The sequence below is a fragment of the Clarias gariepinus genome, chromosome 6, assembly GCF_024256425.1.
Source record: "Clarias gariepinus isolate MV-2021 ecotype Netherlands chromosome 6, CGAR_prim_01v2, whole genome shotgun sequence".
Classification (NCBI taxonomy): domain Eukaryota; kingdom Metazoa; phylum Chordata; class Actinopteri; order Siluriformes; family Clariidae; genus Clarias; species Clarias gariepinus.
This window is the reverse complement of record NC_071105.1, coordinates 18,979,153-18,995,715: the sequence shown is the minus strand read 5'-3', so window position 1 is coordinate 18,995,715 and position 16,563 is coordinate 18,979,153. Positions and strand designations below refer to the sequence as shown.

Here is a 16,563-nt window from a genome sequence, read left to right as displayed (position 1 = left end):
TACAATCCCATTCATTTCTGAAGATGACACAAGTTTACAAGAAATGAAAGTCTTTTTTTATGTGTGTGTATATGTTAAGGGGAATAGTCTAAAATTACTCTATTTTATATTTAAGTTTTTAAATATGATTTTGAAAATTTTGGAATTATGAAGTATACTCACTCACTCAGTCATCATCTATACCGCGTAAAACCTGTATTTAGGGTCGCAGGGTCCTGGAGCCTATCCCAGGAGGCTTAGGGCATGAGGCAGGGTACACCCTGGACAGGGTGCCAATCTATTACAGGGCACACACACACTCACTCAAACCCTCATTTACACACTACGGGCAATTTGGGAATGCCAATTAACCTAACCTGCAGGTCTTTAGACTTTGGGAGGAAACCGGAGTACCCGGAGGAAGCACACCAAGCACGGGGAAAACATGCAAACTTCATGCACACAGAGACGGGAATCGAACCCAAACCCTGGAGGTACAAGGTGACAGTGCTAACCACTACACCACCGTATTATGCAGTATATTGTATTGAAAACTTGCAGATTGTCCCAAAAGTATCAATTGGTATAAATTTATTTAAAGGTATAAATAACCGCAAATGCTCAAATTGTCAACCTATGACTTGATGTGCTTTCCTGGACATGATAAATACAAAAACATTTTTTAATGGATCAGAATTGGTGTGGTTACATGCAGGAATGATTCACTCTTTTAGTGCGACGATTGTTCTGGACTGACTGTGATACACTACTGACATCAAATCCCAAAGAAAAAAGGTGAGATAAAAAAAAAAAAATGCCGTTAGGTCTGGATCCATTTAAACTTCTATAAAGGTAACCCATGGCTTGTGTGCATAATTACAGTACTTTCTGTCTGCAAGCTTTTTTAACAAGGAACCTCCCTAATGACACTTGCTTTTGCCTTCTTTTAAGGATTTTACGGAAATGATTTCCAGCACTGCTACAGTTAAAAAATAAAAAAAAATTCCCATTAGACGAATAAACAGTCACTACTACTTAAACATAAAATAAAAAAGTCTTGCGCACACACATGGTCACAATGTTGTAGTAAACAGTGCACACGTTCATGGACGTTGTCTATACTGTACATGTAGTGAGACATGCGTACTATGTACAGATATCAAGATCTTGCTCAATTATTAAGTTAACATTTATTTTAAAATAAATCTTGCTTGTCTTGCACAACACTCACAGACCAAGTAACTTGTAATCTGAAATAATTATATAAGATAAAAAAAATAATCATATAAATAAAAATGCTAAAGATGTTTATAGAGCTAGACTTTTGGGCCACATTGTATATCTAGTATATTTACCATCTGTGCCAATATGTCATCTTTTACTACAATTTTATTATCTTAATAGACAGAAATAGGCAGAGAAAAAGTGTTTGCTGTGTTACAGTCTCCCCAGCTGGGATGTGCATTGAAACAAGGTGGACAATCTTTACTTTGTATCAAAGCACTGAAATTAAATGACAAAAGTGAATCAAGGGACATACACCATGGCCACAGATAACATTTGTTTTTGATCAGTCAACTGACAATTTATGTTCTACGGTGTGTCCCAAAAGTCTCAGCACCCAGGGGAAATTAACACATTTAACAAAAAGTAACTTTATTGTGTAAACACCATTACCTGATTACGCCATTTCTTTGTAAACACACATGTGTCTCTCCCACTCACATAAACTTGTGTTAACACATCTGGCGTTGCATGTAATTGCACTTGTGGTTCGCAACAGTTTCCCGATCCAGCCTTGACAATCATTTTGGTTCTTATGGCCACACAGCTGTTTAGTCCCAATCTTGTGAGTTCTCTAAATGAGGAAATGCTTTTATTTTCACTGTTAAACTGTTGTGATTTTTACATATGTACTGTATAGACCGTATGTGTGTGTGGGTGTCTAATGCAATAGACCATCCAGGGTTTACCTCACTTCATGCCCTGAGTCCCCTGTGATAGGTCCCAGGCTTCCTGCAATAGAATAAGTAGTATAGAGAACGATTGAGTGGACAGTTCTTAACCAAATTCCAGTCATTTCAGTAATCTCCCTAGTTGTTTTTGTTTCTTATCATGGGCTAATATTTTTACTTTCTGAAACACAGTAATATCCTCTCCTTAACCAAGAAATACATATTCTAAAATGATTGTTTAAGAATATGTCCATTTCATCGGTAAAGGAATAATCTGTTGATGTGATTCGTTGGTCATCCATTATATTCTGCTAACCTAATTTTATTGCCACATAACATTACTGAGACCAGATTTGGAGATCATTAATCCCAGATCATGACACTGCCTCCATAGCTATTTAGTCCTAATTTTGGGAGTTCACACTGTGTGTGGAAATGCTCTTACTTTCACTATTAAATATAGTTGTGATTTTTCCTGTCATTTTGCCAAATGTTTAAGTGTTTTTGCATTACAGTCATTTCTTTCAAACCACATTTCTTCTGTGAAGTTAATGGGTTAGCACTATCCTTCCAGGTTTTAATAATGCCCTGAACAGTTCAAGTAATCAAATCCAGAAGTTTTCTTTACTTGATGCAGGCCAACAATTTTAACCTTCTGAAACACAGTGACATCTTTTCCATGAACACATGATTGTTTGAGAAATAAGAAGCCACTCAACTATAGGGTTTAAAAATCTGTTGCTGGGTGAAACATTTTAACCGCTAGAGAAAGTGGGTAAAACATGGGCCAAATGTACATGTTAAAAAAAAAAAAAAAAAGTAAAATGCTGAAAAGTGATCATTTTTATTATATTTGGAGACTTTTGGGACACATTATTTAAAGCACAGCAGATTTGCTTTCACTCTTCTAAATTAACTTGGGTTTGTAGTTAAAAAAAGAAGAAGCTGAATTTAAATTGTGTTGTTCAAATAAAACAAAGATATTTTTTTCTATATTCATATCACTATCACGAAGGCCCAATTCATAAAAGCTGGTAAGTACCTGTAGCTGTAGCACAACTAGGTCTTAAAAACTTCATATGATTAGCTAGAGGAGGGGTATGTATAAAGAAATTATACTTAAAAAAATAATGCTGGAAAATATTAATTTTATTAGTTTAATAAAATTTAATTAATTGGTTAATTTGTATCGCACTTCTCGGCCAGTCCGATACAAACCGGAAAACGTAGGTATAGTTAGCGAATGAAATGCTTACCACTGATTGGACGAGACATCTGTCACTCAAGATATACAGGAAGTAGGAACTTGTTTCTTTTATCTTTGTTTCTTGTGTGTTCTGCTTCACTTTAAACTATGATGGCCGTGAAGTGCCAAAAAAAAAAATAGTTTGGGTTTTGTTATTTGGTTTTTAATTTGTTTTCCGTTTTGTTAATTTGTATTGCACTTCTCAGCCAGTCAGATATTAGTTATTTTGTTTTCCGTTTTGTTAATTTGGTTTTAATTTTTTTTTTTCTTTTGGGTTTTGTTATTTTGTTTTCAGTTTTGTTAATTTGTTTTGCACTTCAGGGCCACCGTAAAAAACACATATTGACAAATATTACGCAGATTAAAATAAATTAATTAGAATTAAAAAAAAAGAAAAACTTGTAACTGCCATTATTTTATTTTAGCTACATGAATTAGTGCTAGTCTGGTCTCGCATTAGCAAAGAAAACAGGCTAAATACTGTTCTGTATGTTAAAGGAAACCTACAGTATAATGGAAAATTCTTTTTTCACTTATATTTAGACATTCAGGTGAGTCGCCAGTTTGCATGAACACAAACAAAATCTGAAAAAAAAATAATAATAATAATTTTTGCGTAGAGTTGAGTTTGATTCAGCTGGAAAGTTGACACATTGTAGAGACCTCTAAGACTTATGCAAACCTGTTGAAAAAGGAGCATAACATACAGTATGACCTTTAAATATAACCAGTTAATTATAGAAAGTTAGCTAAATTTATCTCAACATGCATCATTAAATTTTACGTAGTTCAGGATTTCTGGGGAGGCAAAGGAGACTCCATTTTATGCAAAATCTTTTACTGAGGTAGGGTCAGGGACATTCATTTTCAAGTTCCACGCTGTAATCTGGTCGTTTCTTTCTCCTTCGACACACATGGATAGCTTTAGCACTAACTATATTGTGGAGCATGAGGTCACTACAAATGATGAATCGTCCTCATCCTTTACGTTTTTTTCACAATCTTTTAAACGCAATCTTTTTTTTTTTTTTTACTTTTAATCTTTCACATTTTTCATATTTCATACACATTTTCATAATTTTTATAAAGTAGTATTCAAATAAAATTGAATTAATTTAATTGGACACTAATCTGAACCTACTGTACTTAATCTATATATAGCATACAAGTAATGTTAACTAAGTTGAATGTGATTCAATAAAATACTTGTTGATCTTGCTGTTTTATACCTATACATTGCTTTTTTCAGTCATAATGTAATGATTAATTAGTAGGTAGTATGCAGATGGAGTATTCGCCAAACATGAGCATTTTCAATGTGGGGAAAAATTCTGTTCCTCTGCAGTAAAAATAATTATACATTGTGGCATAACAGGGCGAACATTGTCCTAGACCATGTGCAAAATAACGTGTGAAAATGATTATGCATGTTAATTAAGCACATCACACTGGTGGTAACAGTCTTTTAATAACATGTCGGCAAAGCAACTTGACCAAATAAAGCACTGTGTATGGAGTGGAATGACCCACATGCAAACACCACATGGGGAGTCTATGCTCTTCACGTGTCTAATATTTTCTTGCATGTCTGCTGAATTATTGCTGAAACGAGCTCAAAAATGCTAATAAGCCTCAGACTAAAATTTTATGATTAATTGATAACAGGGATGTTGTTCTAAACTTCTACCTTTCGGCTCCCAGCTTGTTTGGGATTTTTGGATATTTCTAAGAGAGGAGAGAAAATTAGGCTTACATGCCTCTGCTGAGTGTGATAAATGTGTGCGCACTGGAGCGCTTGGCTGCCCCTGTTAGAAGTTCATTTGAAAGTTTTCATATGAAAAAAATAAAAAAAACTTTAGTCCTGACAACGTTATTGGCTATTACAGCAAGATATTATTACATATTAATTATTAGTGTTGCTAGGATAAAAAAAAAAAAAGTAGGTTGTACTTCTGCAAGCAATATATTCACTATTATTGTTAAACTAATAAGCAACCATGATAAACCTTCCCTTAGTTTTGAGATATACAACAGATTAAAAGGTAGGAGGTTAGAGTGAAGCATGCTGTTAGGGCCATAAATATATGAACAGAAGTCATTTGTAATCGCATTAAGGTGCTAGATCAGAGAGTCCCATGAGGTCTTTACTATTTGGACCTTATACACATTTCTTCCCTCTGACCCTCTTATGAGCCTCATCCCAGCCAGTCATTGAGTGGTTTCAACACAATTACTTTTTTCCCCCCAATTAGACAATTTCTATTGGGCACAGCTTGTGGTGAGGACATTAAAGAACGCAGTGAAGAACAGGACTCGAATTATGAATCACAGAGGTTAATGCAAAGCATGCGCTCTTTCTGCTCTCATCTTTAATAAGACACATGGCCCGGAGATAGCGTAAGATACGAGCTTGGCGCTTAATGGACTTTCGCATGAGAAGTGCTATCAGTAAATGGACAGATAGCGAGTGTATGTGTGTGTGCGTAATTAACACTTTTCCTCCGAGAATATGCTTATCATACTGTACCACAACACGGCACAAGGGTTCACTGATCAGCCTAACCTTCTTGCTCTTTCATGGTATTTGATGCTGGCCCTCCCCCACACTGCTTTAATTAATTAGACACATAGTGCTGCTCCTTTGTCAGTGATGTTGCCAGCCATGTCCAAGGCTTATCTCCTTCTCGCAAAGCTGTAAATCAAGCTGTCATTTGAAACGAGTCCAAAAGAAACTGTTCATTAATTTAGGATTTGTCCATGTTTTCCTCAAGTCTCCATACAACAGCATTTTGACAAGGAACAAAGGCTTTCTGAAGCACAGTTACACACCAGTGCTATAGAATACTTGAGAAGATGTTACACCATGGGCTTTTAATGCAACATATTCGCTTGATCTGCAGTACACTTTCAGTCTACCTACTTGAACACCCCCCCCCCCCCCCCAAAAAAAATCCTACTTTTCTGCCTTAAAAAAGTACCATTTTTTCCCAGTGTGTATAACATAAGATTGTTTATCATCTTCTCTTGTATTTACACCAAGACAGAAATCAAACAGTAAGTACCATTCAGCAAACTGCAAATTAATATTTCATATTACACAGTGCTATGCATAACAACTTGCTTATTTTATGTTTAGCCTGATAAATGTTTATCACTTAACTGACTTTATAGATCATTAAGCAGTAGTGTCTGGATTGCGATATATACTGTAAGTAATGGCAGGAATTCAATGTTGAAGTAATGACACGCTCACAATACTGTATATAACCCAGCCTATAACGCCAGCACGGTTTAGTACAGTCGAACACAGTCAAAATCTGTACAGCATAACAATGTGGCATGCTTGATTCTGATTGATTCTAAGGTGTTGATAAATTTTCAATGACAGCAATGCTCTGACAGCAGTACTGGCTGTAATGCACTTCACAGGTTCATATTAATCTGTTCTTTCTATTCTCTTATTGTTTCTATAGTAACCGCTAATTCACAGGGACTTGTATGGAGGAGGCTCCACATAACCCAGTATAATTACAAAAAAAAAGGGAAAAAAAAGATGAAAACCTTTTTTTTTTAAACAAAGAACATTATAACCTTTGATATATTTAGACCTTTAATAAATTTATTTAGCAAGTTCACAAGTCTTCTGAAATAAGAAAGTCTGAGAAAGAAAGAAAATAAAAGAGGCAGGTGAGTGGGGTGATCGTTTATAGCTGGTATACTGTAAGTAAAAAAAAAAAAAAAAACCCTGCAGTAACTAACTTCTTTGATGGAACATTAAATGTAATTGTAAATGAATAAAATGTATGATGTGACAATGTTATAATTAAATAAAGGATGTGGTTTAAGAGGAATAAAGCACTACAGGATTTGCCGTTAGAGGAACACCGCTCTGCCACTGAATAATGTTCTCGAACAGCACAAGCAGTCATGTATTTATTTTTTTTGTTACATTGTGCCATTTTTTTAACCAGTTCAGCAAAAGCAATTCTAAGCTTCATATTGTTCTCTCACTGCCTCTGTCTTGCACTCTAAGGCATGTTGGCTATAATCAGGAGGACAGGCCCATACTCCTCTGGGAGCTGACCTGCTTGGACATAGAGGAAAGCAAGATCAGACAGCTGTAATAAGGAGAGTGGGCCGGAGATAGAGGCGAACTCAGCTATAGGGGAGATTTCTCAGCATTGTACTCTGCCCATTGCATGTGGACATCAAGCCTGGGGTTGTTTTCTGAGTCAGTTGTTTTTTGGTTTGCCTTTAAAATCAATTAGTAGGAAATTAAGATTAAACCGGGCAATAAAAGGGTTACCTCAACACATCAGTTGAGAATATTATGATCTATGAAATTTTTTTTTACATTAATTGCTCATGGTGAATATCATGTGAACTAACCTAGCTAGGAAAACAGCTGACTCACTTTGCACTGTGTAAAAAGGCATTTACAGTATAATCACAATTTTGTAAAAGACCGACTAAGAACTTTATCCATCAAGTCGTGCTATCAAACCTTAACACGTCCTGAAAGCAGCATGCTTTTCTATAAGACTGTAAAACATTTTTCTTGTATATATATATATAATTATAAAGAATTATTTTAGTTTTATTCCACGCGTCTGCCAAAAGCAACTTAATTGACATAGGCAAATAGATGCGCAAAAAGCTTAGATAAGTACGAGTATGTAATGACAGTAAACTCACATTTACATCAAGAGAGGAAAAAGGATCTTGGAAACATTCGTAAACCAAAACTGTAGCATTCTTCATATAGTTTTTCACATTCCCCCATACAAACATCCCTTTAAAAAGTTCCAAATTTAACTATCGTCCAATATTTAGTTTTACAACAAATGATTAAGTTAAAAAAAATACACTTGAAAGCATTATTTAGCAAAAACTGTTTAATTTCATCTTGATGTATGTTTATTTACAAGTAGTAAATCTGCAAAATAGGAAACAACAGAATATTTACACAATGGATGCTTACCGGTCAACGTGACAATTACTTCAAGTCTAAAATTGTGAAAAAAAAAAAAGATCATCTAGTTTATCATAGCATTAAAACTCAACTGGCGTGACTTCCTGCGATTTATTTACTATTACTTCATTCAAGCCTAGGGCATTTTTAGGGCCGGCTGAAAAAGGACAGCTACTGCTCAGGAGAACGATAAAAAGAACCAAGGAAGAGTCGAGATGTGAGATAGCTAGGAATTGTGACAAGTAAAGGCAGGAATGGCATCAAAGATGAAGCCAGCACTGGAGCAGAGAAGTGCTGTGATGGACAGAAAGACTAGTTGTAGGAGGGAGTCAAGAAAGAAGTGTGCTGAAAACGAACCATGAGAGAAGGAAGACAGAATGGGCACAGGAAGGAGGGAAAGAGGGGGTGGTCAGGATCAGCAGCACCCACTCGAGAGGAGCTTTTATTTGAAAGCAGTCTGAAGGAGTGAGTGCACGCTCGCTTTCTTTACCCAGCTAAAACTCACCGCTATTACCATCACCCTTTTCATACGGATCGGCATGAGCGGTGAGGGAAAAATAAAGGATTGCTCCATTGATCTCTACATAGGGTGCACAATGTGGAAGTAAACATAAAATGCTCCCAAAAGTCTGTGTTACAGTGCCTCTTACTCTCACAAGACTACACAAGTTTGTAAACTTAACTAACTCGCAGTTCTCCAATCATCCACGTTTTCACAAGGCAACATCAACACGGAAGACTAAAGGGAGATCCTGAGATGTCTGGATGCATCTTCACACCATCATCAGCTCAACACACAGCTCACCGCGGGTCGAACCGAGCCAAATCACCAAGCGGTTCTTTCGAGTCTCGCCACAGCTGAACAGAATCTCAATTCGCTCTGGCTGAGTGAGGAGCACAGGCCGAGCCATGTAGCGCTATGTCGACTAATGTAAAATTCATTTGATTACATAAGTCTGATAGCTCATCAGCTAGTGGTTAGCGGAACGGCTTCAGGCCTCCTTGCACAAAGCTAATCTATTTCCATTAAGCCAGATCTTATGGCAGAGTGAAGATTCTGGCCTATTTAAAAAATAAGAAATAAAAAATACCCACACGTATGCGAGCACACAGCCCAGTGTGTGGCCACATCTGTGAGGTAAGCAGTTTTCTCCATCGGTCTGTCTCTCTATCTCTCTCGCTCTCTACACGTTCACCTTGGTTAAAAATGGATGAAGGTGTCAGAACTAGCGGACGTTGGCCGGCTAACCAGCGCTGACAGCTTGCCCTCGCACTCGAGTCAGGGCTTGACGTGCTTTAGGCAGAAAGCAACCCTGTTTGAACCTGTTTTTAACTGATGGTTTGGTCCAAAAAAAAAAAAAATTCCAAAAAATGAAAAAAAAAAAAAAAAAGGATTTACTGAATGTTTGAGAAACCGGATGGTACCATAGTTTGAATTTTGGGAATGGAAGAGAAAAGTAATAACTTAGAAGACAACACTGATACATAACCAAAGGGGAAATCTTAACAATAACAGACCCATTCAAAATATTCCAGCAAAAAGCCTGACAACACGTCACACAATCCCTCTCAAAGGGTACAGGCACACCATCAGGGGGGTTGCCATGTGACTTTTTCTTTCTTTTTTTTGATTCACATAAATTAGGATAGTCATACCTCACACAGCACCACCCATGTACATTTGATGGAGAGAAATTATGAGCAAAAACACAGCTGTTCAGGTACAATGGTAAACCACATTCAGAGGCAGGATAACAAAATGTATCAATACAAAATCAACACCAAATCAAATCCACCACAGATCACAGTTTGGTTTTTAAGCAAGCAAATTAAAGCAAGAATCAGGGGAGAGAAAAAAAAGAAAAGCAACACTCTAAGATAGCCTCTCATCGGAGAACACGTCTCTCATACGAGATTAGAAAGATCATCTATAAAGAAGCAGGCTAAATCAAACACACACACTGGAGGCGTCAGGCCAGAGGGTAACAGGATTACTTAGCCCTGTCTCATTAATGAGCTGAGGCTAAAGCTCCTCTTTCTCTCAGTCTCTATCCTCTTCTTCATCCTTCCCTCACTCACTCACTCGCTCGCTCGCTCACTCACCCGCGCTCTCTGATCAGAGTTTGAAGCAGTGACGAATTAAGAGCTCACGCTTCTCTCTCTCTCTCATACACAAGACCAAGAGAAAAAGGAGCTCATGTAAATCTGCTGCTCTACCTCCACATGCCTTGTGCATGAGGAAAACTCGAGAAAGAGCGTCAGCGTCACACACATTGTGGTGAACGAAGTGAGACGAGCGCATTTGGTTCACAGAGCCCAAAAGCGAGCTCTTCGACTTCTAATCTCTGGATTATTCTAGCTTACCTGCACTATTTATCTACTCCAAACAAGGTTTTTTTTTTGTTTTGTTTTTTCAGTCATCAGGCAAGATCATATTAAAAACAAAATCATAGCACATTCCCATGTAACAAAATGCCTTTTCACTAAACGACATTCAAATAAAACATGGCACAGGACAACATTTTATTCATTTTCTTCTTATTTTTTTTATCCTTCCTATGTAATTTTTTTTCTTTTGCTTAAATATCTAATTCTTCTTTGTCGACTCTATTTGTGTTTCAGTGATAACATAGCAAAAAATCTCAATGGTAGATTTCACATGGCTGAAAATGGAACAGTATTTATATACATATATAATATCTGACGATTTGTCCTTTGTACTGTTTTCTGTAAACTGTGCAAATTCAGCAGTAACACGAGTGGCAAAAGAGAGCAGAGAGAGGGCAGTCCGTTACATTTGTACAACATAAAAATAATCAACAACAGATCACACAACTTGAAAAATGTCCGTTTTTTTTTTTTTTTCTTTTCTTCCGCGCGAACCCTCAGGGGGGCGTCATAACAACACCTGACCAATACCATGGCTGGAGTGTAGGCATCCCAGAATTCATCCTTCTTGAGTCTTCGGAAAAAATGATGGCCAAAAGTGTGTTTGTGTGTGTGTGTGTGTGTATATGTATCTACGTGTGAAGAGGTCCAGCACACACAAATTACAACTAAATAATAATAAAAAAGGTTATACACCAATGACAACAATCGAAATGATCTCTGTGATGCGTCCTTGTGTCGACACCCACACACACCGCCCCATACACACACACACTCTCACAGACACACACATTACACGCACACAGACGAAGAGTGTGTGCCCAGCTCTGTAGTAGCTCCAGTGTACTGCTCCAGTTCTTTGCAGTGTGTGTTTCAGGGGGAGTGTGTGACTTCAGTTTGTGTGCCGTGAATTCTCGGAGCCCTGATCAGCTGCTCAGAGCCATGGTGTCAATCACCTGCTCGAGCTTACTCCTCAACCTCTGCCTGCGCGCCTGCTCGTCCCGCTCCAGCGCACACAGGATCTACAGAGAGAGGCAGTGTGTGAGAGAAAGAAAGAACAAAAGAAAGAAAGAAAGCACTTAAAGTGAAACTACAATGCACTGAGGACTATCTATCCATCCACCAATCGATCAATCTGTCCTGTCTGCCTCTGTTTTTGATCCGCGCTCACATGTCTATTAAAGCTGAAATACAACGGGGGTGCTCGCGCTTGTGCTTGTGCTTTTACAGCATAATGACACATGATGAGGCGCAGTGCTAATGGAGCCAGCTGTGATACATTATCCAGAAAAACAAAATCACAGCATACATGCACACACGGGGACATGTGCACGCGCGCACACACACACTAGGTGCAATAACAGAGCTGTAGGACTGACTGTTATTTGGCTAAAGGTTCAGTGAGAGGAGAGACTAAAATGCTGCTGGCCAATAGGTCCAAAAACAATAATTACTGCAGGATAACAACAGGACACGTCCTCCTTATTCTGTTCTCCCATAGATTTTGTTAGCTGAAATGTACGAGATCTGCTAGATTACAGCTTATTTTCGCACTAGTCTTTAAATGAACAATATGACAATAACAATAATAATAATAATAATTTGCTCGACTTATGGTGTGGCATCTCAGCTTTTTAATCTGTGTGCACATGTGCGAGCGCTTACTTCGTCTTTATACTTGGTGATATAGGAGTAGATCTCATGAAGGGCGCTCATGCTGTTGAACTGGTTCAAGTGAAGGCGAGACTGCTCTGCCAGGTACGCGCTCATATCCTGATCACTGATCGCTGGCATCCGAGAGATATCAGAATAATATCTGAGAGAGAGAGAGAGAGAGAGAGAGAGAAGCATATTTATGTTAATACAGAAAATCAATAACCAGCGTAAGGGTTAAAAAGTGTAATGAAAAATCAATTCTTAATGCATTTTTTTTTTTTTTTACTTTTTGACCGCTTGCTATTTGCGAAACATAATAGAATTTTCAGCCATGGTGGAAAAAGAAAAGTGAGTCGTAATGGATTTTCATTAGACCCGTCAGAACAAACCTCGCTGCTCGAGTATTAATTGATTTGCTCATATTTATGTATTTGAAGGCCAAGAAAAAATAAATGTTATGTTTAGGATCCGATGTTCTACATTTAGTCGCCTAACAAGTCTACATAAACATGAGGTTCTTAACCTTCATATGTCTCACAAGCCAGATTTCTAGCATTCTGGCATGTTTCATTAAAATCTGTGGCCAAACCACCTACTTTCCCAGGAAGAGGCAATTTGACTGACAAAAGAGCTCTTTAATTTAGCCTGCCGACAGACTATCTACTTGCTTCTATGTTAAGTTAAGCCTTTATTTGTCACATTTACATTACAGCACACTGAAATTCTTTCTTCACATATCCCAGTGTAACTGGGGTCAGAGCACAGGGTCAGCCATGATGCAGCACCACTGGAGCAGATAGGGTTAAGGGCCGTGCTCAAGGGTGCAACAGTGGCAATCTGGTGGAGCTGGGGATCGAACCACCGATCTTCCGATCAGTAACTCAGCACCCATGACTATCAGTAACTATCAGCATCCGATTAGTTACTTAGCACCCATGACTGCATTAAACAAAACTTTAAAAAGTGGGATTGTATTTTAAGTCAAATACTGCTAAACCTTAGAGTTAAAAAAATTGTAATACACAAGATCTTGAAAGTAAAAAAAACCTAAGTGTACAGTATATCAGATACACTGTGGCCCTTTGTGCTAAGGTTCTGACTCAGAGCTCTTTGCTTTTACGCTGTAATGAATCAGATGGTAACAGTACCGCTGATGTTTGCTCTGCCTTACAGACTAACACCACTGAATATCCATCAGATATATATTTAGAAAAGTTAGTTAACTCATCTCTAACACATCCCAGGACCCAGACTGCTGAGCCTCTCTATTCCAAAGGATAAATGACGACCTACCTCTCGACCCAGTTCTTGTAGTTAGGGATGTCTTTAGCGTAGAGCAACTTGTTCGAGGGCGAGTCTTTGCCCAGCTTGTGTTCTGACGTAGAACACGAATCCATGAAGGTCTGAGCTACTACAGAGAGACACGCGTCTGTGATGCTGTTCTTATGGATGTCAAAGACGAACTGAGGATTCTTTATCACATTCACCCAGAACCTCAACGGCAAACTGCGGAGACGGGGAGCGAATACACAACAGAGAGGAGAGACAGAGACAAAGCACTTAACCACGGCACATTATCAAGTCCTTGTTATTGTACGCTATTAGGTCAACAAACACTTCCATACATATTTAAAAACCCAATCACCGTCGGACCACGCCGTATAACCCCGCGAGTACACAAACCGATACTAACCAGTTACTTTTCCACGTGTGCCTGACGTCTGGGTCTGTTATCTGGTGTTTGTCGGCCTGCTCATCCAGGAAGTCAAACATGTATTTGATAGCGAGAGGGAGTGCGCTGCCTCTGTGGGCTGTGCTGAAGATGGTCTCAAACAGGTCGTCTACAAACTTCTGTAACGTACCCTGTCACAGACACACAAAAAAGATAAATGAGAAAAGGGGCATTTAATAAAAAAAAAAAAAAAAACTAACCTTATCTCGTCTAAGTAGACACATTCTTTGAATGTATACAATAATACACGGTCTGGGTTAAAAGGTTAGAGTTTCAGAAAGGGCCAAAGTATTGGGATTACCAGACTAAAAATATTGAAACTGGGTTATGAACTGTCCAGTGCTGAACCTTTAACTTCATGGTAGAAATGTGATCAGAAAGAAGTCATGAAGGGAAATCACTTAAGTGCTCACTAAAGGTGATGGTAAAAAAGTATAACATCAATAAAGTCTTCCTTCCCTGATGGCACAGGCATATTTCATGTGAAAGAGTGGTTCTTGGAGCATGAGTCATCGTTTTCACACATGAACTGGCCACCACACTGTGTGCTGCAATCAAAGCTAAAGGCGGTCAATGAAATCCTGGAATATGCGTATATTCTGGCTCTTCTTTGAGGCTGTAGAATATTTCTATTTCTAAAATTTCCACCATTCTTTTAACACCATGTCATTAGATTCTAGTCGACATTATTTATAGGGCATAATAATGGTAGCTTTTCACCACTGGAACAAATTTAGACAATCTCCAGCCCCCCTGAATACTCCTGGTGTCCTGAGCCACAGTTTGAGAAGCATGGGTCAAGTTTAAAATAGTGTATTAGAACAGGAAACCACTAAACTATGCAGCGCGGATGAGCATCAGGAAACTGATGTACACGCAGATCACCATCGAAGCATCAGCGGCCGAAAAACAGGAGCTAACTTGCCTGGAGCTTCATATGCAGTTAATGATTAAATAGCACCCCTGTGGGGCCCCAAGAGGATTATGGGAAATGTGGCTTCTTTGCAGTTAAAGCAGAGACATCTCAATAAGAGACTGCTATACTGACAGGAGATAGGAGCGCAGATGAGCAGAAAAGCCAGATTTCTTTTCCCCAAAACAGCTCGATAAGCAAAGGTCACCGGTCTAATTAAGATACAGTGGTGCGTGTCAGACTGGACCTGCTGCTAAATGTTAATCAGGGACTAGCCTTTCACACGCAAAGGTCAACATGAACTGGCTATAGAGAGAAGCTACATAAAAGACATAGAAAACCTAGGGTTAAGACAGGAACACGGGCCTGCGTGCGAGTCCTTGCGTCTTATCTACCTTGGTTGCGAGCAGGCGGGTCAGGTAGATCTCGGAGACCATCTTGCTGCCGCGGTCTCCCTCCCTCTGGTCTGAGTGGTCATGGTTCTTGACCAGATGCCAGAGTTTGGTTCCGCTCTCCAGATCCGGTGTGATCATGGGGGTCCGCGAGCGCAGGCTGTCAGGACTGCTGGCTGTCCTCAACATACTCTCTGTGACAAATAAAAAAATAAAGAAGGGAATTACTTACAAAGACGGGAGGGAACCAGCGGAGGACAGAATTCAAATCGGTCAAACATTTAAAGACTACAAAACAACGATGAGGGATAAAGTAGACATGACGGAAGAGCTGCCATTATCGCTATTGCCGCGGCTTTAAAAGAAATGGGGCCGAGTCGTTCGAATGTGACGCAAAGCTTTTCGGTGATGGAGAGAATCTGTCGCATTTAAAGAGGCAACACTTCTTACGCTGTCATTCATGTAACATGCCATTCTTTCACATTCCTTCTCACTTGCACCATCTCTCTCAGATTCAGGAATTAATGTCTGTCATCAAGAGCTTGACAGTCTGTGCTACTCCAGCAGCCAATCAAATATTAAATCGCACAGGTTAGTGAAATATATGGGAGAGAGAAAGAGAGAGAGAGAATGTGAGCTCTAACCGTATCGGCTGAGGGACTTTGTAAACGTAGAGGAGTTGGAGATGTTATAAGCAGAGTTCTGCTTAGGAACCAGAGCCATCACTGAGCCATCTGTGACCTACACAACGAGAGAGAGAAAGAGAGAGAGAGAGAGAGAGAGAGAGAGATTTTCAATAGATTAATAAATCCGTCCTCCTAGTAGTTGTTCCACAATAAACACACTATTTTAAAACTTCTTATAATTAAAAAAACAAACGAGCATCTGTCAAGTCTATCAAAATACCTTTAACTAATAATTTTCCTACTAATCACCTTGGAGAGACGAACTTTCGAAAAACTTACTGAGTGTCGTAGCTGAATAATATACAAGGTAATGACATGCACAAGTCTTCCAGCAAAGGTTACATTTACATGGAAAGATTTGACTTGATGGAAAAGGATAATTCTGTGCATCCTGCTTTTGTGACTCAAACCTCACACTTAGAGAATTCAGGTAAATACCCCCTGGTGTGATTCGAACAGCTTTGCGAAAGAACGATCCACCTTGTTTAACTGGATTGGAATTAACTTCACTCTACTCCAACTGATGTTTCGTTTTGAAGATGTCTATTCTCACCGTGTCAGATTATTAACAAATTACCAGGATGCATAAATAGAAGCGTGTTGTGATAATCACATTTTTTATTTTTTTTATAATCTTATTAGCT

General features: G+C 38.6%; 1 protein-coding gene across 1 annotated transcript in view; it reads right to left on the bottom strand.

The window, feature by feature from the left end:
• Positions 1–8,057: 8,057 nt before the first annotated feature.
• Positions 8,058–16,563, bottom strand: part of plxna1b (plexin A1b) — a 197,610-nt gene continuing 189,104 nt past the window's right edge. The window contains exons 27-32 of the mRNA XM_053497844.1: positions 15,878–15,974; positions 15,237–15,427; positions 13,890–14,059; positions 13,490–13,702; positions 12,206–12,356; positions 8,058–11,562 (exon numbers count right to left, since the gene is read on the bottom strand). Coding sequence (XP_053353819.1) covers positions 11,467–11,562; positions 12,206–12,356; positions 13,490–13,702; positions 13,890–14,059; positions 15,237–15,427; positions 15,878–15,974 — 918 coding nt within the window. The 3' untranslated portion in view covers positions 8,058–11,466. The remainder of the gene's footprint in view (positions 11,563–12,205; positions 12,357–13,489; positions 13,703–13,889; positions 14,060–15,236; positions 15,428–15,877; positions 15,975–16,563) is intronic.